This window comes from Poecilia reticulata, chromosome 5 (genome assembly GCF_904066995.2).
Source record: "Poecilia reticulata chromosome 5, P_reticulata-male-v2, whole genome shotgun sequence".
In the NCBI taxonomy this organism is placed as follows: Eukaryota; Metazoa; Chordata; class Actinopteri; order Cyprinodontiformes; family Poeciliidae; genus Poecilia; species Poecilia reticulata.
In genome coordinates, this window is record NC_088834.1 from 15,524,128 (window position 1) to 15,548,119 (window position 23,992).

At 39.0% G+C, this 23,992-nt stretch overlaps 2 protein-coding genes across 2 annotated transcripts; both read right to left on the reverse strand.

The window, feature by feature from the left end:
* Positions 1-9,439: 9,439 nt before the first annotated feature.
* On the reverse strand, positions 9,440-14,750 carry LOC145551686 (hyaluronidase-1-like). Its single transcript, XM_081607126.1, has 4 exons — positions 14,658-14,750; positions 13,421-14,396; positions 10,057-10,143; positions 9,440-9,969 (listed from the first exon to the last, which is right to left on the reverse strand). Exons 2-4 carry the CDS (start codon positions 14,369-14,371, stop codon positions 9,544-9,546), a joined length of 1,464 nt encoding a protein of 487 aa, XP_081463252.1. The 5' UTR covers positions 14,372-14,396; positions 14,658-14,750; the 3' UTR covers positions 9,440-9,543.
* Positions 14,751-16,080: 1,330 nt separating this feature from the next.
* On the reverse strand, positions 16,081-21,136 carry LOC145551691 (hyaluronidase-4-like). The gene is made up of 4 exons (XM_081607132.1): positions 21,010-21,136; positions 19,769-20,748; positions 16,698-16,784; positions 16,081-16,610 (listed from the first exon to the last, which is right to left on the reverse strand). Exons 2-4 carry the CDS (start codon positions 20,720-20,722, stop codon positions 16,185-16,187), a joined length of 1,467 nt encoding a protein of 488 aa, XP_081463258.1. The 5' UTR covers positions 20,723-20,748; positions 21,010-21,136; the 3' UTR covers positions 16,081-16,184.
* Between the last annotated feature and the right edge of the window lie 2,856 nt (positions 21,137-23,992).

Sequence of the window (23,992 nt, forward strand, 5' to 3'; positions counted from 1 at the left end):
AGTTTTGCATATAGGCAAGAGTAGTGGGGTTCTTCAGTCTGCCTATTGTATACACGACTTGGCGCTTTTCCCTGATTATTGTTCGAGTTCCGTTATTATAAGCGATCATGACTTCTCTTTCTGGATTTTTTGATTCTCCCTCAGAGGAGTTTTTGGAAGATTGCTCAAAAGAGCAGTTATTCGAGATTGGAAAACACTACGGTGTAGAAATTGATGGCCGACAGTCTAAAGAGAACGTGAAGTCCATTTTGGTCGCAAATTTAGTTGAAAAGGACATTTTGCACAGATCAGTTGGTGAAATTAGTGCATCTAAACCTGCTGTTTTACCCCCTGGGTTGACATGTGAACAGCATAGGGAATTACTGTTGCTACAGTTTGAGCACGATAAATTCAAAAGGAAAGCACAACTGGAGGCAGAGCATACTAGGTTGGAGATCGAACGGACACGGTTAGATTTGGCTAAACAGGGTGTCGCTTCTGGAGTCTCTCGTTCTCCTTCTGTTGCTTCTGATGGTGTTGACATGGAGTTTGATGTCATTGGGAATTTACGTTTGTTGCCTAAATTTAATGAACTTTATCCAGATTCTTTTTTTGTCATTTTTGAGCGTGTGGCTGAGGCGCGCAGCTGGTCTGACTCTGCACGTGTGCTATTGTTGCAGTGTGTGCTTGTGGGGTGTGCTCAAGAAGTTTTTTCTATGTTGTCTGACTCTGATTGCCATGATTATGCTAAGGTGAAAGCTGCTGTTTTAAAAACTTATGAGTTGGTGCCTGAGGAATATCGGCAGAGGTTTAGGAATTGCAGAAAAAACTCTGAGCAGAGTTATCTGGAATTTGCCAGAGATATTAAAATGAATTTTATGCGATGGTGCGCGGCCGCAGAAATTAAAACATTTGAGCAGTTGTGTGAACTTGTTGTTTTGGAACAACTTAAGAACTCAGTTCCTGAGGTGGTTGCAACTTATATTTGTGAACAGAAAGCTCAGACTGCAGCTGCAGCCGCGGCACTCGCGGATGATTACGTTTTGACCCACAAATCCCAGTTTCCAACAGCGAGTGGTTTCAGGGGGGACACTGGGCGAAGCGATCATTTTTGTCGTCCTACTGGAGTGCGTAAGGTGGAAGTTAAACCTTCTGGTTCTTTTGGCAGTAATGATCGGTGTAACTACTGCCATAAGCGTGGTCATTGAAAAGCGGATTGCCATCTATTTAAGTCCAGAACTCCAACATTTCAGCCTATAGGCCAGAGGGCGCTGGTTTAGCGGCACCTGTGTTTACAGGTGTAGAGAAACGAAAGGAATCACCGCTCATAGAGCCTTTGGAATCATATTTACCATTTATAAGAGATGGTTGAGTATCATTGGCAAAAGGTGAAAAGAAAATACTTGTGAAAGTACTTGGAGACACTGGTGCGTTTAATTCTTTTATTCAGGCGGATGTATTGCCTCTCTCCGAGCACGCTGACATGGACAACTGTATTCCGGTGAGGGATATGGGTTTGAATGTTTTGTTGGTTCCTCTCCACAGGGTGTTTTTGGAATGCCAGCTTTTTTGTGGAGAGGCTTTGCTGGCGGTGCGGCCTGCGTTACCTATTGACGGGGTCTCGGTCATCTTGGGTAATGATCTAGCAGGTTCCAGCATGTGGACAGATGAATTACCCGCAGCCTCAGTTGATGGTGAGCCGGAGTCTCAAAAGTTTAATCCACAAGAGGAGAGTGAGAGTGAATTTTCGAATGTTTTCACAGCTGCTGTGACTCGAGCTATGTCGCGCTCTCAGGTGAACAGTGAGAAGGACGCACAAGATGAAAATAAAGATCACAATTTCTTTTTTCCTCTGGCTGATTTCCCATTTCCTGTCACTTGTACTGATTTGATAACGGAACAACGTGCAGATTCCTCATTAAAGGAACTATTTCAGCAAGTTCGTTCGGAGGGTGCCGTTTCAGACCACGAAGGTGCGCATTTTCTTCGAAACTCGGTGCTAATGAGAAAATGGGTGCCACATTTTGGTTCTGTGGAACATGCTGTGTTTTAAGTAGTAGTTCCCTCTAAATATCGTGAAGCACTGTTGAAAATAGCACATGATGAGTCTGGACAAGCTGGTGTTAAAAAAACATACGACCGAGTCCTTAGACATTTTTTTTGGCCTCGTTTGAAGAGGGATATTTCCTCCTATGTTAGGACATGTCATGTCTGTCAGTTAACTGCAAAGCCTAACCAACCGTTGAAACCCACTCATTTATTACCCATCTCTGTTGCAACAGAACCGTTTGAGCACTTAATTGTTGATTGTGTTGGTCCTTTGACAAGGTCGCGATCTGGGGCTTGCTATTTGTTGACTGTTATGTGCCAAAGTACTCTATCAGGCGGCTTACCCGTTACGCACAATAACAGCAAAATCTGTGGTGCGTGCTCTTTCTCAGTTCATCTCTGTATTTGGTATTCCTCAGACTATTCAGTCGGATCAAGGCACAAATTTCTCTTCACGTCTTTTTGGCTAGGTGCTAAAACAGCTTCGTGTTAAACACAACAGATCTACGGCTTACCATGCAGAAAGTCAAGGAGCGTTGGAGCGTTTCCATCAGACTTTAAAGTCATTGCTTCGCGCTTATTGTATAGAACTGGGGAAGGATTGGGAGGATGGGTTACCCTGGTTGATGTTGGCTGCTCGGGAGGTTACTCAGGAGAGCATAGGCTTTAGCCCAAATGAGTTGGTGTTTGGACACACCGTTAAGGGTTCGTTAGCAGCTGTGGCAACAAAGTGGAAAGAACCAGAACCACCCCAAAATCGGATTGACTACGTAAATGGTTTTAGGCATAGACTGTATGCAGCGCGGAATTTGGCTAAAGAAAAATAGTCTTCTAGCCAACATAAAATGAAATCTTTATTTGATCGTCGAGCAGTGGAACGCTCATTTTTGCCCGGGGATCAGGTTTTGGCACTGTGTCCTATTATTACATCTCCTTTTCAAGAAAAGTTTTCTGGCCCGTATACAGTGTTAAAGCGACTCTCTGATCAAAACTACCTCATTGAAACGCCTGAGCGCAGAAAAAACACGCAGTTGTGCCACGTGAATTTGCTAAAGCCATACTATGCGCGAGATCATGTAAAAAAATCTCCCGAGCACATACGCCCAGTTTGTGCGGTTAATGAGGTTTGTCTGGACACTTGTTATAAAGAGGAGACTGGTACCTTGGACAGCGCCATGACGCACGGGCGTCTTTCCAACTCTGAGTCGCTGCAGAAATTGGATGTATTATTATCACATCTTTGCGAACATCATTCAAAACAATTGAATGATGATTCAATTGAATGATGACGGGATTTCCTTGTGGGAACCCGTGTTTGTGGGTGAGGGTGTGACGTCCCCCTCCACTTCACGTGGAGGGATCCGTCATTTATTGTTTTATCCTGAGGCGGAGCAGAAGGGGCGGGACCAGGATTCGCCAGGCCCAGCGCGTCCTCGGTATATAAGCAGCCTGCTTCAGCGCGTGGGAGGAGGATAGAGGAGCTGAAGCTGGCTTGGAGCTGAGTCGGCTTCTCCACCCAGCTCTGCTCTACAGAGGTGGGTATTCCCTCACCTGCCTGCCCACCCCGTCTTTGTTTGGGTTTTGTTTTGTTTGATCTTTTTCTTTTCCGCTTACCACCGGCTGCAGAGATGACATCGACCACAGGGGGGCCACCCGCTTGTCGCTGTTTATTTATTAGTGTTGTTTAATAAAGAGCGTATTTCTTGTATTGAAGGCCGTGTCTCCCTGGCTTTTGTTACGGCTCACGAGCCGGGTGGTAACAACCTACCACAATGTTTAAAATAAATATTCAGCAAACACCAGGAAAACATACATTGTTGTGCTCACATGACCCAGGTTAGTTTAGTCAGATATTTGGAAAAAATATATTTTGTGTATATTTTATTCAAATTTTGTGCTTTATCCATAGGACCCGTTTTGTCCCTATTCCCAAGTCAAATATTTTTTTTCATTTGCTATTTTTGTCATAATTATTGATATTCTTGTTAATTAAATACCAATGATAATATTTAGACAAGTGAAAACAATGTAATAATTTCTGTTTAGAAATAAAAGACCTTTATGATTGTCAATTGTAGTGGACATCAAGGCCATTTCAGTGTATTTAACGTCTCCACATTGTTGTAGGAGAAATAAGTGAAACAGTTGTCAGATGAAGATTAGTATCAGCCTCTGGTAGGTGTCTTCATCAGATCCAGAACAATCTGATGAAGAGACAGACTCATGGTGCGTTCACATCAAACACGTTTTGAGCATCAGGTCCATCTGGTTTACATTCACAGTCTGTAGAACGTCATAAAAATGGTTCAAAATGTGTCATGCTAGACGCTCGGAACGCTCCTCCATAGCCCTTATTGCACCTCCACATAGTCTTTAAATGTATAAGAAATGTGCCTGATGTTCAAAACACTTTTAGTGTGAACGCATCATCAGAGCCAAGAGATAGCAGGAAAGCCACCATGCTAGGTGGGACAGGATTAATTTGTATGTTTTTCCAGGACCAGACATTTGAGATGGGAATGTCCATTTCTTGGTTCTTGGTCATAAAGATCTACGCCACCCTCCATCACTTCTGGTTGTCGTACCTGGACACGAGTTTTTTCTTTTTTTGGCCATCGATTGCAAATATCGTTTAGATCTTTCCCGTAAATGGTGGAGGCCATCACCACAGGTTTATCATCAAACCACTTTGTGACAATCAGCTGAGATGTTCCCTTCTGTTCACAGTGGTCCATCTTCTGGTGGCTTTGGTATTATTTGGTTCATCATAATGGTTCCAGTTGTGGGAACCCGTTTGAAAAGTTTGTAGAACTTTTTCCTCATCATTTCCCTTTAACTGCACTTTTCATTTTTTTTAGTCCAGAAGACTCTGAGAAAGCCAAGAGAGGCCATGTGTGCTGATATTCTGAAGAAAGTCCTTGTTTATGTGTGTGATTTTATACTTCTGTCTTGTTCAAAATAAATGAATTAAATAATTAAATAAATAAAAAATAAATAAATAAAGTCTTCATTTTTGGCAAAAGTGTTTGGGGACACCCCCAATTTATTAATTTTTTTTTTTCATTTTGACCTCTTTCCTTGGGTTAATATGATTCATTAATCTCTAATCTGTACACTTTCCTATTTTTTTTAAGTCAGTCAGATTAGACTGAAATTGTCCTGATGTCCACTACAATGGACATGCTGTGAAATTGAAATTTTAAAAAGTAATTTAAAAAATAATAAAATGGTAAGGTGTTCATTTTGGCCGAAATAAATACAGAAATTGGAAGGCACATTTTTTTCTTCGGTTCTCAGGAGGATATGCATGTTTCAAGTTTTTAAGGTTTTAATTGACCCATTATGTTTACTATTAAAAAATGTACTAAGATAATTATTTCCAGAAAACACACGCTGTACTTTTAGTTCAATGTGTGCTGAAATGGAAACCTGTTACCATATAAACCTCTGAATCCAAGCACTGAGCACCCACTGCTCCTGAAGTGATGCTTTCACAATGCAGTTTATTTTTGTTTTCAGGCCAGAAAACCAAAACTTTCCCTTTTGGTGCTGGCAGAGCCAGAGAATAGTTTGGTTTATTGGTTTCTTCAATGAAACGGAGAGAGAAGTCCGAGTTGGAGAACAAAGCAGAGAGGCCACATCCCTAAAACAGAGGTGGCACTACTCTGCCCTTTTTCTCCTGCTTCTTCTCCTTGTCCTCCCATCTTACAGTTTTCTCCCTTGGTCCCATTGTAGCACTGGCACTTGAAGTGCTGACGGAAGGCCTTTAGCTCTGCTTGGCCTGAGGATCCTGTGACCTTCAGATTTCCGCTCTGACTTATGATACTGTGAGTGGAGGCGTTGAGGTGCAGAAACACGGCCCTGTCCGGTTCTCGGCGAAGACAGCATGATAGGTATTTTCCTAGAACCTACATAAAAGAACCACAGACAACGTATATGAATTTTATGACAAAGCTTCTGCAGAAGGAGAAAAAACTCTGTCAGCTCCTCCGAGCTGTTCACAGAGCGTTCTCAAGATCTTTGAGTAGAGCTTGTCTTTTATTTTCAAAATTCAAAGAGGGAGGATAGGCAAGATAGACAGCAGAGAAAAAACAGCAAAGGTCGTAAAACAATTTACCTAAACAAAGCAACCCAGTTCCAGATGCGATATCTGATTTACGGCCTGAGCCCGGTTCAAATCTTGGTCAAACTGTTTCACCTGAAGATGAACAGGCAGCTGTGACCCCCAGGTCAGTTAATACACACACTAAAGAAGAGAACACTTTAAACTGCTCTAACATTAGACTGAATATGAACTAAAGTAACAACAAAATGATAATACCAAAAAATCTCTAACACAGCGACCATTAAAATTGCACAATTTCTGGCTGCACTCCTTTACTGCTGTGGTCACATTGAGAAGGTACCGTCCCATGTCTCCCCTAAAATAGTTATTCAAGTCAGAACAGCCGCTCTGCAGCACAGAGGAAAGATATTAGCTTTAAAATACATAATAGCAGCCTATGCAACATGAGGGGAGTAGAGAAAGTAATGCTCTTACACTAGTTGCATAGGTTGAGCGCCCCCAGAAGATCACTCCTGCAGCTCCCAATGCAACGCTCTCACCAATGGTGTTGACCAAATCTTTCTGTAAAGGATGTATATGAATACTTTAGCTGTATGAGATGTATTGTAGAGAATCTGAGCTCTAGTTACATATAGAGCTCTGTGTTCTATATGTAACTACAGCCCACAGTTAAATATGATATTTAATGCCATATGAAAATAATAGGTATTTTATGGCCAAAAATATGACTCAGAGCTGAGCTCTGTAGATACCAAGGAAGTTTTATATTTTTGAACTTTCAGCTTCAGTTTGTCATGTAGCATGCTGTATTTACACAAAAGGGCAAACTTTTTTGAAATCTCAGATTAGGTACGTTCTCCAGAAATACACACCAAATGTTGCTTTTTTATAGTAAAATCCAGCCTTAATGAGCTAACTGCAAATATAAAATGTTACGGGCATCTTTAAATATCAACTCCAAACTTTTTGTCTTTTTTAAATAAAAATATTTCAGTGATTGCCCTGGTTCAATTTATAAATAATTACTCATGATAGAAAAGTAAAAACAAAGTATATTTGAACTTTGGTAATTATAAGAAACAACAAAAATCTGTATCTGGTAGGTCATAGTTTTACAAAAAGTGTAACTGTCCTTCTAGAGCTGCTGCCTGGTGGCTGCTGCAGAGTGCGGCGGGTGTATTTATATGGGTGGAGCAGAGACATGTAGAGGGAACATATCGGCTGCTTTAGCTGATGCTTAGATTAGGTTTATGGACAACTGGAAAATAAATTTCCTACCATCCAGGTCACAACAGATGGGTGGCGTGACTTTCTCTGTGTGGGCCGAAGGTGCCACACAGAGAAATTGACATAAAAGCTATAAATGGCTGGAAAAAATTTGATTTAACCTATAAAACTGACTGAATATCAAAATACAGACTAAAATCTTTATGATTCTGCTATTTATCATTACATTGAAAATAACACATTTTTGTATAATTGTTATCCAGGTTAACTTAAAAAGTGAGGTGCTAATGTTACAGGCTAATTTCCAAGGCTACAGAAAAGTAATTGTTAAAGCTGCACAAACATGAAAATTTGGGACGATGTGAATGTCCGATATTATTACTGATCAAAGTGGGAAACACCCCAAAAGTGGTGGAGAATGACCGAGCTAAGATCCGGTGGGACTTCCAGATCCAAACAGACAAGATGGTAATGGCGAACCAACCGGACATTGTGGTGGTGGATAAAGAACAGAGGAAAGCCGTTGTGGTGGATGTAGCAATACCAAGTGACTACAACATCAGGAAAAAGTAGCATGAGAAATTGGAGAAATACCAGGGCCTCAGGGAGGAACTGGAAAAGACCTGGAAGGTGAAGACCACAGTGGTGCCTGTGGTCATGGGGGCCCTCGGGGCAGTCACCCCCAAACTGGAGCAGTGGCTCAAACAGATCCCAGGAACAACATCAGACATCTCAGTCCAGAAATGTGCAGTTCTAGGCACAGCCAAGATACTGCGCAGAACCCTCAAGCTCCCAGGCCTCTGGTAGAGGACCCGAGCTCAGAGGATGAAACAGACCACCCGCGGAGGGTGAGAAGGGAATTATATATATAAAATGGTTCAAAATGTGTCATGCTAGACGTTTGGAACGCTCCTCCATAGCCCTTATTGCACCTCCACATAGTCTTTAAATGTAAAAGAAATGTCCCTGATGCTCAAAACACTTTTGGTGTGAATGCACCATCAGAGCCAGAGATAGCAGGAAAGTCACCATGCTAGGTGGGACAGGATTAATTTGTATGTTTTTCTAGGACCAGACATTTGAGATGGGAATGTCCATTTCTTGGTTCTTGGTCATAAAGATCTATGCCACCCTCCATCACTTCTTGTTGTCGTATCTGGACACAAGTTTTTTCTTTTTTTGGCCATTGATTGCAAATATCATTTAGATCTTTCCCGTAAATGGTGGAGGCCATCACCACAGGTTTATCATCAAACCACTTTGTGACAATAAGCTAAGATGCTCCCTTCTGTTCACAGTGGTCCATCTTCTGGTGGCTTTGGTATTATTTGGTTCATCATAATGGTTCCAGTTGCGGGAAGACCTGCTTGAGAAGTTTGTAGAACTTTTTCCTCATCATTTTCCTGTAACTGCACTTTTCATTGTTTTAGTCCAGAAGACTCTGGGAAAGCCAAGAGAGGCCATGTGTGCTGATATTCTGAAGAAAGTCCTTATTTATGTGTGGCGTTATATACTTCTATCATTTTCAAAATAAATAAAATAATACAAAATTAAATAAGTAAAAAAAAAAAGTCATTTCTTGGAAATAGTGTTTGGGGACACCCCTGCAGTTTGCAGTTTGGTTTTCATTTCAAGTAACAAACAGTAGACTAAAACCAGAAATGGATAACTTCTGGTTATTAAATGTATTTTCTAAATTTGACATCTTTTCTTGGGTTAATGTGATTCATTAATCACTAATCTGTACATTTTCCCTTTTTTTTTTATTTAGTCATATTTTAGAAAGAAATATCGTGATGTCCACTACAATGGAGATGGTGTGAAATTTAAATTTAAAAAAAAGGATCTAAAAAAGTAATAAAATGTTAAGGTGTTCATTTTGGCCTAAATAAATACAGAAATTGGAAGGCAATTTTTTTTCTTCGGTTCTCAGGAGGATATGCATGTTTCCAGTTTTTAAGGTTTTAATTGACCCATTATGTTTACTATAAAATATGTACTAAGAGAATTCTTTCCAGAAAACACACGCTGTAGTTTTAGTTTAGTATTTGCTGAAATGGAAACCTGTTACCATATAAACCTCTGAATCCAAGCACTGAGCACCCACTGCTCCTGAAGTGATGCTTTCACAATGCGGTTTATTTTTGTTTTCAGGCCAGAAAACCAAAACTTTTCCTTTCGGTGCTGGCAGAGCCAGAGAATAGTTTGGTTTCTTGGTTTCCTCAATGAAACAGAGAGAGAAGTCCGAGTTGGAGAACAAAGCAGAGAGGCCACATCCCTAAAACAGAGGTGGCACTACTCTGCCCTTTTTCTTCTTTTTCTTCTCTTTCTCCTCTTCCTCCTTTTCCTCCCATCTTACAGTTTTCTCCCTTGGTCCCATTGTAGCACTGGCACTTGAAGTGCTGACGGAAGGCCTTCAGCTCTGCTTGACCTGGGGATCCCGTGACCTTCAGCTTTCCTTTCTGACTTGTGATCCTGTGAGTGGAGGGGTTGAGGTGCAGAAACACGGTGCTGTCCGGTTCTCGGCGATGACAGCGACCGTTAAAATTGCACAATTTCTGGCTGCACTCCTTTACTGCTGTGGTCACATTGAGGAGGTACCGTCCCATTGGTCCCCGAAAATAGCCATTCAAGATTGTACAGACGTTCTGCAGCACAGAGGAAAGATATTAACTTAAAAATACATAACAGCAGCCTATGCAACATGAGAGGAGTAGGGAAAGTAATGCTCTTACACTAGTTTCATAGGACTTGCCCCCCCAGAAGATCACTCCTGCAGCTCCCAATGCAACGCTCTCGCCAATGGTGTTGACCAAATCTGTCTGCAAAGGATGTATATGAATACTTTAGCTGTATGAGATGTATTATAGAGAATCTGAGCTCTAGTTACATATAGAGCTGTGGGTTCTATATGTAACTACAGCCCATAGTTAAATATATGATGTTTAATGCCATATGAAAATAATAGCTATTTTATGGCCAAAAACATGAAAAACAACATGAGTAATTATCATGTTTTAGATGAATGCATTGGAAAAATCTAATCTGGTGAAGGGTTACCTTGAGTTACTACCAAATTAATCACATGTAAAATGTCTGGACAATAGGAGCGGATTGGAACAGAAGCTACATTCTTTGACATGCACACACCTGGCAAGTAAACTTGATTCATCAGGTGGAAACTAAATATAATTTAAGAATTATTTTACTTTTCAATGGGATCTGAGCTAAACTATAAGTTTTTTTTAACCCTCCTATTATGTTGCGATTCAAATTGACCCGTTTTAAAATTTAAAAATATTTTTAAAATAGTTGGAATATTTTTTTGCATGAAATGTTTTCTATCTGTCTTAATAGTTGCACTTGTCGTGAAATCTGGTGTAAGCATGTGAGATCTGTCCAGGTACACGCAGAAAACGGATTAAAGGCCCGAGAGATAACAGTAAACATTGTATGATGATTTAACAATGATTTGGTTTGTACAGGTTATAATAACCATACATATGCCAATGAAGGAATGTCTGTAATATGTAATCAATATATATGTTCTGTACCTTTAATCAGCTGAGTGTTATAATGCATTGTGGAAAATAAGGGTTGATAACTCGATTGTGACATGTTAATCAATGATTATTAAAGATTAAGAATGTGTAAGGAAGGGAGATCATGAAGTAAAATGTTGATTATGTTTTGTGAGGAGAATAAAACTCAAGATGAGTCACTGTATGCTGAGCGAGGGTGGGCAGAATCAGAACAAATGGTCAACGAAAAACAAGGGAAGTGCCTTGATGAGGTAAGGAGGCAGAAATGAGTCATCAGAGGCTTGGGGAAGATTGGGGCTTTCCGCAGACAATGCCGCAGTAAGCAGGCGCTGAGGTAATGCAGCCCTGCCGCAGTGAGCAGGCGCTGAAGTAATGCAGCCCTGCCCAGAGGACCGCCCTGAGTTGAGAGCTTAAAAGCTGTAACACAAGGCAGAGACGGGGTTCTTCGTTCTTCTTGCGCAGAAGAGGAGCCAACAAGAGGAAGCAGGCTAAAGACCAGCGTGAGAAGCAACAATCACCGTGGTCCCGGACGATAAAGTCTACCCCACTGTGTCCTATACAGAACCGGAAAAGCCAAAAAGGAGGCCCGGAACCGGCGCCTGGCGGTCGCTCTCCTCCACTTTCGCACGGAAGAAGAAAAATTAGAACTAATGGATACATCGGAAGAAGGGGGTCAGGTCGTCAAGTCTACAAATCAGCGAAAAAATAAATACCAAAATGGGAAGAGATATTTTGTGAGTAAATTATTTAAAGTGGGCCCAGAAGTCTGGTCTGGGCTCTCTGCGAAAGGGCCCTTTTTGAAACTCCCGAACGGGTCCATTTTACTGGACATGCCTCGAGAGGACTTCACTGCGTCCTACCCGCTCTCGGAGGCCTATTTTCTCAACCACCTCGTCTATCTTCGACCCACTGACTGGCAGGAGGCAAAGGAAGTAAGAAGAAGCGAGGAAGCAACGCCACGGCCGTGGCATGATCCGTTTTACTTTCTCCCCGTGGAATACCCGATTTGGAGAGGGACATGTAAATTGTAAATTTATTCATTTTACACATTTGTAACCCCCCATGCATCTACTTGTTACAACGATACTGTTCGGATCAAGTTTAAGTGCAAAAAGATTAAAAAATGTCCAATTTTATGTTTTTTGCAGCTATGAACCATATTTCACACACCACACACACACACACCCACACACATGCAGACACAAACAAATCAATTCCTGCCTACTCTTTACTTCTATGAACTGCGAGAAGCAGGTGTTCATACATTTGACGGGAACCTTTTCTGTTCCCATGGGAAACTCCACCACACTGAGTGGGCACTCAGTAGAAGTGGAGGAAAACAATACTCTCTGCATGACTCATTATCTTGATTTTAATTGGCGGGTCAATTTGACCGGAACAATATGTGTGTCTCAAGTTCAATTTTAAGATCCCCTTGAAAAAAAAGGTAATATAGAAAAATTTACTAAAGATCACTTTCATGGAAATTATTGTTTTTGTGTCTAGGTTTTTTTCAGTGGACATAAAAAATGTAAATTTGATTTTTATGTCCAAATTAGTAATTGAGTAAGTTGTCGTCTTTAATCCTTAATTCCTGAGAAATAAAAAAACATAATTGCACAAATATTGATTGAAATGGTTAGTATTGGAGTTAATAATCAGATAAAAAAATGTTTTGGAGGAATTTTTGGGTTTCTGACACTATTGCATGATAAAACATTCCCCGGGTCAAATTGACCCACAATCATTATTGTTGTACCTCAGAAACGAACATAATAGGAGGGTTAAACGACAAACAGCTGGACTTCAGCAGGTGACATTTACTTATTTACCATTTCTTATTTTTTTACATTCTCCCTCAACATCAATTTATATCCCCATGGGGCATTTTGTTGAATTAGCAAGGAAGTAAATTGACTCAGAGCTGGGCTCTGTAGATACCAAGTTTTATATTTTTGAACTTTCAGCCTCAGTTTGTCATTTATGCTACAGAGACATGTAGAGGGAACATATCGGGCTGCTTTAGCTGATGCTTAGATTAGGTTTACGGACAACTGGAAAATAAATTTCCTACCATCCAGGTCACAACAGATGTGTGGCGTGACTTTCTCTGTGTGTGCCGAAGGTGCCACACAGAGAAATTGACATAAAAGCTATAAATGGCTGGGAAAAGTGAGAGTTACTATAAAACTGACTGAATATCAAAATACAGACTAAAAGCTGGAGCACAGAAAATTTTCGTTATGATTCTGCTATTTATCATTACATTGAAAATAACATTTTGTATAATTGTTATCCAGGTTAACTTAAAAAGTGAGGTGCTAATGTTACAGGCTAATTTTCAAGGCTACAGAAAAGTCATTGTTAAAGCTGCACAAACATGAAAATTTGGGACGATGTGAATGTCCGATATTATTACTGCTAATCCGACAGTATTTACCAATAATTTTTTCAAATTTTTTATCACATTACTTGATTAATCGTAAGAATAATTGAAAGATTACTTGATTACAAAGATAACAGTTTAAAACAGCACTATTTCCTCCAATCAACCAACCTCAGTTAAAAGGGTCATCCCATTTCTGAAAAAGGTTTGGGTATAAACAAAAACAGGACGTGCCAATCCATCCCCAACAGATGCGACGCGTATTGCCTCCTTCACCCTGTTCTGGACAAACAGGCGTGTCTGATCAGTGGAGCGCAGTTCAATTTCCAGGTATATTGAGGGAAAAAGGGCGGTGCTTTCATTCCACAGCCAGTTCAGTTGATCATTTCGCTCAAACTCAACGGCAGGACAATGTCCTGTGTAGGTTTTCAACTTTTCTCCTTTAAATTCATAGTTGTAACAATCAGGATACAGGTAGTAGCCCCACAGCTTATTCGGTCTCAATTTTTTACCCTGCCTCAGGGTCTCTTGCATGAATTCACGAGCCGCAAGTTCAAATTCTTCTGTCGCAGCAGTCTGCAATTGCTCATTAGTCAACGAAGGGTTCTTTTTTTTAAACAGGTCACGAGATTTCTCTTTATAGACCTCTTTGCCAGACCAGTTTCGGACCCATAAGGGCCGCCATTCCCTCCAGTCCATGACACACAGACCTTTAGCCTTGCGGTCTGGTATGTATTTGTCTAGATCCTCAGACATTTTTTCAAGGTGCTGAGAGAGACTGACACTTTGTGGAAGGCCTTCATTCACTGCTGTTCCTTTACTGTCATAATAGGGATAAATCCCAAGTCGTTCCTTATAGAACAATGTGAGATTCTGTCCGAAAACGTCCTCACTGGGGGTTGCCACTATGTGAAACTGATCTAATGATAACTTAACATTGTGTTCCGTCTCACAGTCCTGAGTCTGACCGTTCCAGACAAAGAGAACTGGCTTCTTGGAGTGTAATGGCCAGCTTGTCTGCTTTGTGTCTGCTGAACCCAAGACTATCCATGATGTAAACAGAGCGAGAAACCAGGACAGTCGGTCAACTGCTGAGAGGAAAGAGGGGAATACAGTCTCCATGGTGGTCCCTGCTACCTTCACTCTTCTGTTTCCAAAAGACACAAAAAGATGTGACATTGAAATACAACATTTGACAGAAAAATCTGTGTTCTCTGTATTGTTCGACTGTCTAATGTTTTATAAAACAAACAAAAGAAAATCTGAATTGGGTCACTTCAGGCTGCAGTGTGAACGTAACCTTTGTCAACGAAAGTTTGCTTCTTTCACAAAGAGCGTTCACTCAGTCATGTTTCTGCAAACACAATATTACAAGATGATCATGGAGATGATGTCCTTGGTTTCTTACCATTTAAGATGTAAAGCAAAGTTGAACCAGACACTGCAGGGAATCGACCCGAGGGACAGCAGAGCAAAACAAAAACAAAACAAAAAACAAAACAAACTGACAAACTTTTTAACAAATTAATGCTTAAATCAAAACATCTCAGTTCCATTTCCTGTTTCAAAAATAAACATACTTTCTGCTAGTTTAAATCATTGTTATTAAACTGTAATTATTACTTGAAAACTAAATTACATTGTCACTCTAGTAAACTGCATTAACTATTAATTAATTACCTATAAAATATTTTAATATTCCTAATAGGAATGTGTGATACCTATTAATTTATCCATATATTCATATCATATATATATATATATATATATATATATATATATATATATATATATATATATATATATATATATAAAACATAAAAATGGTTAAAAATGTGTCATGCTAGACGTTCAGAACGCTCCTCCATAGCCCTTATTGCACCTCCACATAGTCTTTAAATGTATAAGAAATGTGCCTGATGTTCAAAACACTTTTGGTGTGAACCCAACATCAGAGCCAGAGGTAGCAGGTAAGTCACCATGCTAGGTGGGCCAGGATTAATTTGTATGTTTTTCTAGGACCAGACATTTGAGATGGGAATGTCCATTTCTTGCTTCTTGGTCCTAAAGATCTATGCCACCCTCCATCACTTCTTGTTGTCGTATCTGGACACAAGTTTTTTCGTTTTTTGGCCATCGATTGCATATATCGTTTATTTTAGTCCAGAAGACTCTGGGAAAGCCAAGAGAGGCCATGTGTGCTGATATTTTGAAGAAAGTCCTTATTCATGTATGTCATTATATACTTCAATCATTTTCAAAATAAATAAAATAATAAACAATTAAATAAGTAAAAATAAATAAAGTCTTCATTTCTTGGGCAATAGTGTTCGTGGACACCTCTGTAGTTTGCAGTTTGGTTTTCATTTCAAATACAAGCAATAGACTGAAACCAGAAATGGATAACTTCTGGTTATTAAATGTATTTTTCAAATTTGACCTCCTTTCTTGGGTTAATGTGATTCATTAATCACTAATCTGTACATTTTTCCATTTTTTTTAATTCAGTCATATTTTAGACAGAAATCTTCCTGATGTCCACTACAATGGACATGCTGTGAAATTTAAATAATAAAATGTTAAGGTGTTCATTTTGACCTAAATAAATACAGAAATTGGAAGGCACATTTTTTTTCTTCGGTTATCAGGAGGATATGCATGTTTCAAGTTTTTAAGGTTTTAATTGACCCATTATGTTTACTATAAAATATGTACTAAGAATTCTTTCCAAAAAACACACACTGTAGTTTTAGTTTAGTATGTGCTGAAATGGAAACCTGTTACCATATAAACCTCTGAATCCAAGCACTGAGCACCCACTGCTCCTCAAGTGATGCTTTCACAATGCAGTTTATTTTTGTTTTCAGGCCAGAAAACCAAAACTTTTCCTTTTTGTGCTGGCAGAGCCAGAGAATAGTTTGGTTTATTGGTTTCTTCAATGAAACAGAGAAAGAAGTCCGAGTTGTAGAACAAAGCAGAGAGGCCACATCCCTAAAACAGAGGTGGCTCTACTCTGCCCTTTTTCTTCTTTTTCTTCTCTTTCTCCTCTTCCTCCTTTTCCTCCCATCTTACAGTTTTCTCCCTTGGTCCCGTTGTAGCACTGGCACTTGAAGTGCTGACGGAAGGCCTTCAGCTCTGCTTGACCTGGGGATCCCGTGACCTTCAGCTTTCCTTTCTGACTTGTGATCCTGTGAGTGGAGGGGTTGAGGTGCAGAAACACGGTGCTGTCCGGTTCTCGGCGAAGACAGCGACCGTTAAAATTGCACAATTTCTGGCTGCACTCCTTTACTGCTGTGGTCACATTGAGGAGGTACCGTCCCATTGGTCCCCGAAAATAGTTATTCAAGTCCGAACAGCCGCTCTGCAGCACAGAGGAAAGATATTAACTTAAAAATACATAACAGCAGCCTATGCAACATGAGGGGAGTATGGAAAGTAATGCTCTTACACTAGTTGCATAGGAGTAGCTCCCCCAGAAGATCACTCCTGCAGCTCCCAATGCAACGCTCTCGCCAATGGTGTTGACCAAATCTGTCTGCAAAGGATGTATATGAATACTTTAGCTGTATGAGATGTATTATAGAGAATCTGACCTCTAGTTACATATAGAGCTGTGGGTTCTATATGTAACTACAGCCCACAGTTAAATATATGATGTTTAATGCCATATGAAAATAATAGCTATTTTATGGCCAAAAACATGAAAAACAACATGAGTAATTATCATGTTTTAGATGAATGCATTGGAAAAAACTAATCTGGTGAAGAGTTACCTTGAGTTACTACCAAATTAATATAATCACATGTAAAATGTCTGGACAATAGGAGCGGATTGGAACAGAAGCTACATTCTTTGACATGCACACACCTGGCAAGTAAACTTGATTCATCAGGTGGAAACTAAATATAATTTAAGAATTATTTAACTTTTCAATGGGATCTGAGCTAAACTATAAGTTTTTTTTTAACCCTCCTATTATGTTGCGAGTCAAATTGACCCGTTTTAAAATTTGAAAATATTTTTAAAATAGTTGGAATATTTTTTTTGCATGAAATGTTTTCTATCTGTCTTAATACGTGCACTCTACATGTAAATTGTAAATTTATTCATTTTACACATTTGTAACCCCCAATGCATCTACTTGTTACATCGATACTGTTCAGGTCAAGTTAAAGTAAAAAAATGATTAAAAAATTTCCAATTCTATGTTTCCTTGCAGCTATGAACCATATTTTACCACACACACACACACACAAACACAACACACCACACACACATGCAGACACAAACAAATCCACTTTCTCCCTACTCTCTTTACTTCTAACCCCATGGGGTTTGGCTTACTTACTAGCCAAACCCCATGTAAATTACTTAAAAACAAAAATAGCCAAATCCATGGCAGTATTGTACAAAGTAAGGGATTTATTTCATGACAAAGCTTTATTTATGTTATATAATGCAATAATTGCTCCACACCTGACTTACTGTATTGAAGTCTGGGGGAAAGCATGTAAAACAATTACAAATCCCATTTATATTTTACAGAAACGAGAAATAAGATGTATCACCAGAAAACATTATAATCACCCATCAAATGCTTTATTTTGTCAGTTGAAATTATTGAAATTTTATGAGTTGGTTGATTACAATATTTTGCAGGTTATGTATAAAGCTCATAAAAGCTTATTACCTCTTAATATGCAATTATACTTCGTTAAGAGAGTAAGTAATTACAATCTTAAGGGTATAGAAATGTTTGTAAAGCCCAAGATTCGAACAAATTTGAAGGACCGATGTACATCAGTACAAGGTATAAGATTGTGGAATAATCTGGAAAGTGATTATAAAAATGCTGGCTCGATAGATATATTTAAGAGAATGATAAAAGTTAAGTTGTTGAAGACATATACAATTGTATAATGTGCAATCATAACAATTGCTGTACAAGAAGGAGTTGATGTTTTTTTTTCTTTCTTTTTTGTTATGTTTTATTAATTGAAAACTATCATTGTTTGAATTTGTTTATATTTGGAAAAAAGGGGCAGATATTAATAAGAATTTTATTCTTTTTCTGCTACCTTTCATTTTATTTGTGTTTTGTATATTCTTTTTTGTATGTATAGCATCTGTTTTGTTTTAAATGAAATGAATAAATTCTTTAAAAAAAATAAAAAAACTTCACTATGAACTGCGAGAAAGCAGGTGTTCATACAACTTCGGACGGGAACCTTTTCTGTTCCCGTGGGAAAACTCCACCCACACTGAGTGGGCACTCAGTAGAAGTGGAGGAAAACATAAATACTCTCTGCATGACTCATTATCTTGATTTTAATTGGCGGGTCAATTTGACCCGGAACAATATGTGTGTCTCAAGTTCAATTTTAAAGATCACCCCTTGAAAAAAAAGGTAATATAGAAAAATTTACTAAAGATCACTTTCATGGAAATTATTGTTTTTTTGTGTCTAGGTTTTTTTCAGTGGACATAAAAAATGTAAATTCCATTTTTATGACCAAATTAGTAATTGAGTAAGTTGTCGTCTTTAATCCTTAATTTCTGAGAAATAAAAAAACATAATTGCACAAATATTGATTGAAATGGTTAGTATTGGAGTTAATAATCAGATAAAAAAATGTTTTGGAGGAATTTTTGGGTTTCTGACACTATTGCATGATAAAACATTCCCCGGGTCAAATTGACCCACAATCATTATTGCTGTACCTCAGAAACGAACATAATAGGAGGGTTAAACGACAAACAGCTGGACTTCAGCAGGTGACATTTACTTCTTTACCATTTCTTATTTTTTTACATTCTCCCTCATAACATCAATTTATATCCCCATGGGGCATTTTGTTGAATTAGCAAAGAAGTAAATTGACTCAGAGCTGGGCTCTGTAGATACCAAGTTTTATATTTTTGAACTTTCAGCCTCAGTTTGTCATTTATGCTACAGAGACATGTAGAGGGAACATATCGGGCTGCTTTAGCTGATGCTTAGATTAGGTTTACGGACAACTGGAAAATAAATTTCCTACCATCCAGGTCACAACAGATGTGTGGCGTGACTTTCTCTGTGTGTGCCGAAGGTGCCACACAGAGAAATTGACATAAAAGCTATAAATGGCTGGGAAAAGTGAGAGTTATACTATAAAACTGACTGAATATCTGGAGCTGGAGCACAGAAAATTTTTATGTTTCTTTATGATTCTGCTATTTATCATTACATTGAAAATAACATTTTGTATAATTATTATCCAGGTTAACTTAAAAAGTGAGGTGCTAATGTTACAAGCTAATTTTCAAGGCTACAGAAAAGTCATTGTTAAAGCTGCACAAACATGAAAATTTGGGACGATGTGAATGTCCGATATTATTACTGCTAGTCCGACAGTATTTACCAATAATTTTTTCAAATCTTTTATCACATTACTTGATTAATCGTAAGAATAATTGAAAGATTACTTGATTACTAAAATAACAGTTTACAACAACACTATTTCCTCCAATCAACCAACCTCAGTTAATAGGATCATCCCATCTCTGAAAGTGGGTTGGGAATAAACAAAAACAGGACGTGCCAATCCATCCCCAACAGATGCGACGCGTATTGCCTCCTTCACCCTGTTCTGGACAAACAGGCGTGTCTGATCTTTGGAGCGCAGTTCAATTTCCAGGTATATTGAGGGAAAAAGGGCGGTGCTTTCATTCCACAGCCAGTTCAGTTGATCATTTCGCTCAAACTCAACGGCAGGACAAAGTCCATTGTAGGTTTTCAACTTTTCTCCTTTAAATTCATAGTTGTAACAATCAGGAAACAGGTAGTAGCCCCACAGCTTATTCGGTCTCAATTTTTTACCCTGCCTCAGGGTCTCTTGCATGAATTCACGAGCCGCAAGTTCAAATTCTTCTGTCGCAGCAGTCTGCAATTCCTCATTAGTCAACGTAGAGTCCCATTTTCTCAACATTTCACGAGATTTCTCTTTATAGACATCTTTGCCAGACCAGTTTCGGACCCATAAGGGCCGCCATTCCCTCCAGTCAATGACACACACACCTTTAGCCTTGCGGTCTGGTATGTATTTGTCTAGATCCTCAGACATTTTTTCAAGGTGCTGAGAGAGACTGACCTTTTGTGGAAGGCCCCCATTCACTGCTGTTTTTTTATCGTCATAATAGGGATAAATCCCAAGGCGGTCCTTATAAAACAATGTGAGATTTTGTCCCACAACTTCCTCACTTGGGGATGACACTATGTGAAACTGATCTAATGATAACTTAACATTGTGTTCCGTCTCACAGTCCTGAGTCGGAGCATTCCAGACGAAGAGAACTGGCTTCTTGGAGTATAATGGCCAGCTTGTCTGCTTTGTGTCTGCTGAACCCAAGACTATCCATGATGTAAACAGAGCAAGGAGAAACCAGGACAGTCGGTCAACTGCTGAGAGGAAAGAGGGGAATACAGTCTCCATGGTGGTCCCTGTTCACCTTCACTCCTCTGTTTCCAAAAGACACAAAAAGATGTGACATTGAAATAAAACATTTGACAGAAAAATCTGTGTTCTCTGTATTGTTCGACTGTCTAATGTTTTATAAAACAAACAAAAGAAAATCTGAATTGGGTCACTTCAGGCTGCAGTGTGAACGTAACCTTTGTCAACGACAGTTTGCTTCTTTCACAAAGAGCGTTCACTCAGTCATGTTTCTGCAAACACAATATGACAAGATGATCATGGAGATGATGTCCTTGGTTTCTTACCATTTAAGATGTAAAGGAAAGTTGAACCAGACACTGCAGGGAATCGACCCAAGAAACAGCAGAGCAAAACAAAAACAAAAAACAAAACGAACTGACATAAACTTTTTAACAAATTAATGCTCAAATCAAAACATCTCAGTTCCATTTCCTGTTTCAAAAATAAACAAACTTTCTGCTAGTTTAAATCATTATTAAATTGTAAATGTAATTAGAACACTAACTTCCAAAGTCTATATTGAAAACTAATAATTTATTACCTATAAAATAATTTGCTATTCCTAATAGGAATGTGCAATACTTATTTATTGATTTATTTATATTATTATTGTGATTTATTGTGACACATTGCCTTTGTGTCTGTGGCTGCACTATATTTTTATGTTCATTGAGATATTAATTCATATCAATATCTATTGTGAAGTGTGACGGTAACGATATGTATAACAATATTTTTTGGAATAAAATTAACAATAGAAATGAAAAACATCACATACTAATTTTATATTTGCAAACATCAAAACCTTTCTCAGGTTTCATTTTTAGATGGTAAAACAAAACAATAGCATTTCCTTCCTTTGCAGCACTGCAAAAGGGAGATTCCAGTTAACATTTGTAGATTACATTTTTCTGCTCCTGGTCTGACTCTTTAATCCTCCCACAGTCTTAAGAGATGGGGTCACCGGGTCATTTAGACCCCACAAGTTTACTACTCTGTACACGGTCTGGTGGGGTCCCGCTGCTCCTGTGTGCGCCTATACATGTTATTTTGTTTGTGACGTTACAACCTTTTCTTTAACAGACGAAGTCAGATAGGTTGGTCCATTCCACCATAGATGATGGTGGATGAAGTTCTTGACACTCTGACCTCTGGAAGGTAAGTCTGCTGGGTTGTTTTTTCTGCTCCAGTGAAACCAAAGTTCAGGGATGGTGAGTTCTTGTATCTCAGTCACTCTGTTTGCAGTAAATGGCTTCTACTTCTGAGCTGGGCTGCATATCCAGTGCAGAGCGATCAGAGAATCTGTCCACATTTTGAGTTGACCCTTCAATGGGTTGAGAAGGTTGTTTCCCCGGCTTGCTCCAATTCGAGCTCCAATAAGCTTCACTTGTGGCAGACATTTGCCTTCATGCAGATACTCTTGTTTTAGATGCCACAAAATGATGTTCTCTCTCATTTTCTTCATTCAGCAACTTTTCGAAGCACTCCTTCCATCTTCCTATCACACTTTTTGTACCCGTCAGTACAGTTCCATCTTGATCCCCAATCCCCCTAACCTGTTGGACATCCTTCCCATCTTTATCTTTCTGACCGTATGCACTTTTGTTTGGTCCCAGCTAACTTTGTCTTCATATCGCTCCGTATCTCCCTGCACTCCTGGTGACTCTCTTCAGTCCTCAGTTTGGACCACTTCCTCTTCACTGCCTCCTCTTTGTCCTCTGTTCTACCTTTTTCCTTCTCACCTCAGAATCATTCTACACATTACTAAAGATCTACCACAACCTTGCAGTCATTGAATTCTTTCAGATTACATTGTCTACACAAGATGTATTTTGCCTGTGTGCTCCTATCTCCACTCACTGAGTTCCTTTCTCTTTTGGAAGAAAGTATTCGCTACAGCCATTCCTATCCTCTTTGCAAAGTTTACCACCATCTGTCCTTCTGTGTTTCTATTCTGGATGCCACGTCTGCCTATCACTTCCTCATCACCTCTGTTCCCCGCTCCAACAGGTTCACAGACATCTGCCCTTATCACTACTCTGGATATTCTGCATCACTCCATCTAACTCACTCCAGAATTTCTTCTTCTCTTCTAACTCACATCTTGCGTGTGGTGCATAGCCAAACCAACATTAAACATCACACCTTCAACTTCTAACTTCAGACTCAACCTTCCTGACACTCTTTTTACATTTCTGACAATCTCCTCCTTTAAGATAATCCACATTATTTCTCTTCTCATCCAAAGATTGAACGCTGCTCCTAGGCTTTGAGCCTAGCTTTCCACCTGGTTTTCTGAACACATAATATGATACTGGAAAGATTTTTTAATGAAGCTCTTTGGGTCTGATAACTGTGCATCTATATTCCATGTAATGTAACTTACTTATAACAGCATGTACAAATTTATCTTAGCAAAAGAAAAACTAAAAAATCCTGACTGATAAATTAAGTTTTTAAGGAATCCATATGCCACATTTAAATATTTCTAAAGTTCTAGAGATACTGTATTGAGGAAACAAGTGACAGCTTATCATGAAATCCTAATTTAAAAATGAAATTCTCCAGCGTAAAATATGAACATGAAATGGTTAAGATAGTTTCTTTATTTTGCCAGATGTAATTTAAAAAAAAAACAGCAGTAAATCTTCGCAAAATAGATTTTATATTTCTAGTAAGTTTTATAAATACTGAGACAAAGCTGCTAATAAAACAGTGTTCAAAATCGTACTCATGCCTCTAAAATGATTAAACAGAAATGCTTAAGAAATGTACAACAATCATTTACCCATTTGTTTTAGGACATTCACAGTGGAAAACAATTCAAACAAGGAAAAATCACCTAGTACAGCTTTCTACCGACAGAAGGCTAACAGACCGAAATACACTAAGACACAACCTTTCACAAGTGGAAATACATCATGAAGCCAAATGTACCATGCAAGCAAATAAGTACCTTATATTTTGTACTATAAGCCGCTACTTTTTTCCTAATCTGTGAACCATGCGGCTTATAGGCAGTGCGGCTTTTCTGTGGATTTTTCTTCCAATTTTTCTACAACCACCAGGGGGCTCTTTAGCAGGAAGTGAATCATTGGAAGTCAAAATTGGAAATCAAAGAAGAAAGTGCTAATTTTCATTTAGAACAATCACATGCTAGCAGCAGGTACAATGGAGAAATGTTTTCATCGGACGTGCCCCCTTTTTACTCGGTACACGCCTTGAAGCCTGGATTCAGATGGCCCATCACTAGGTAGCGGGTAAATC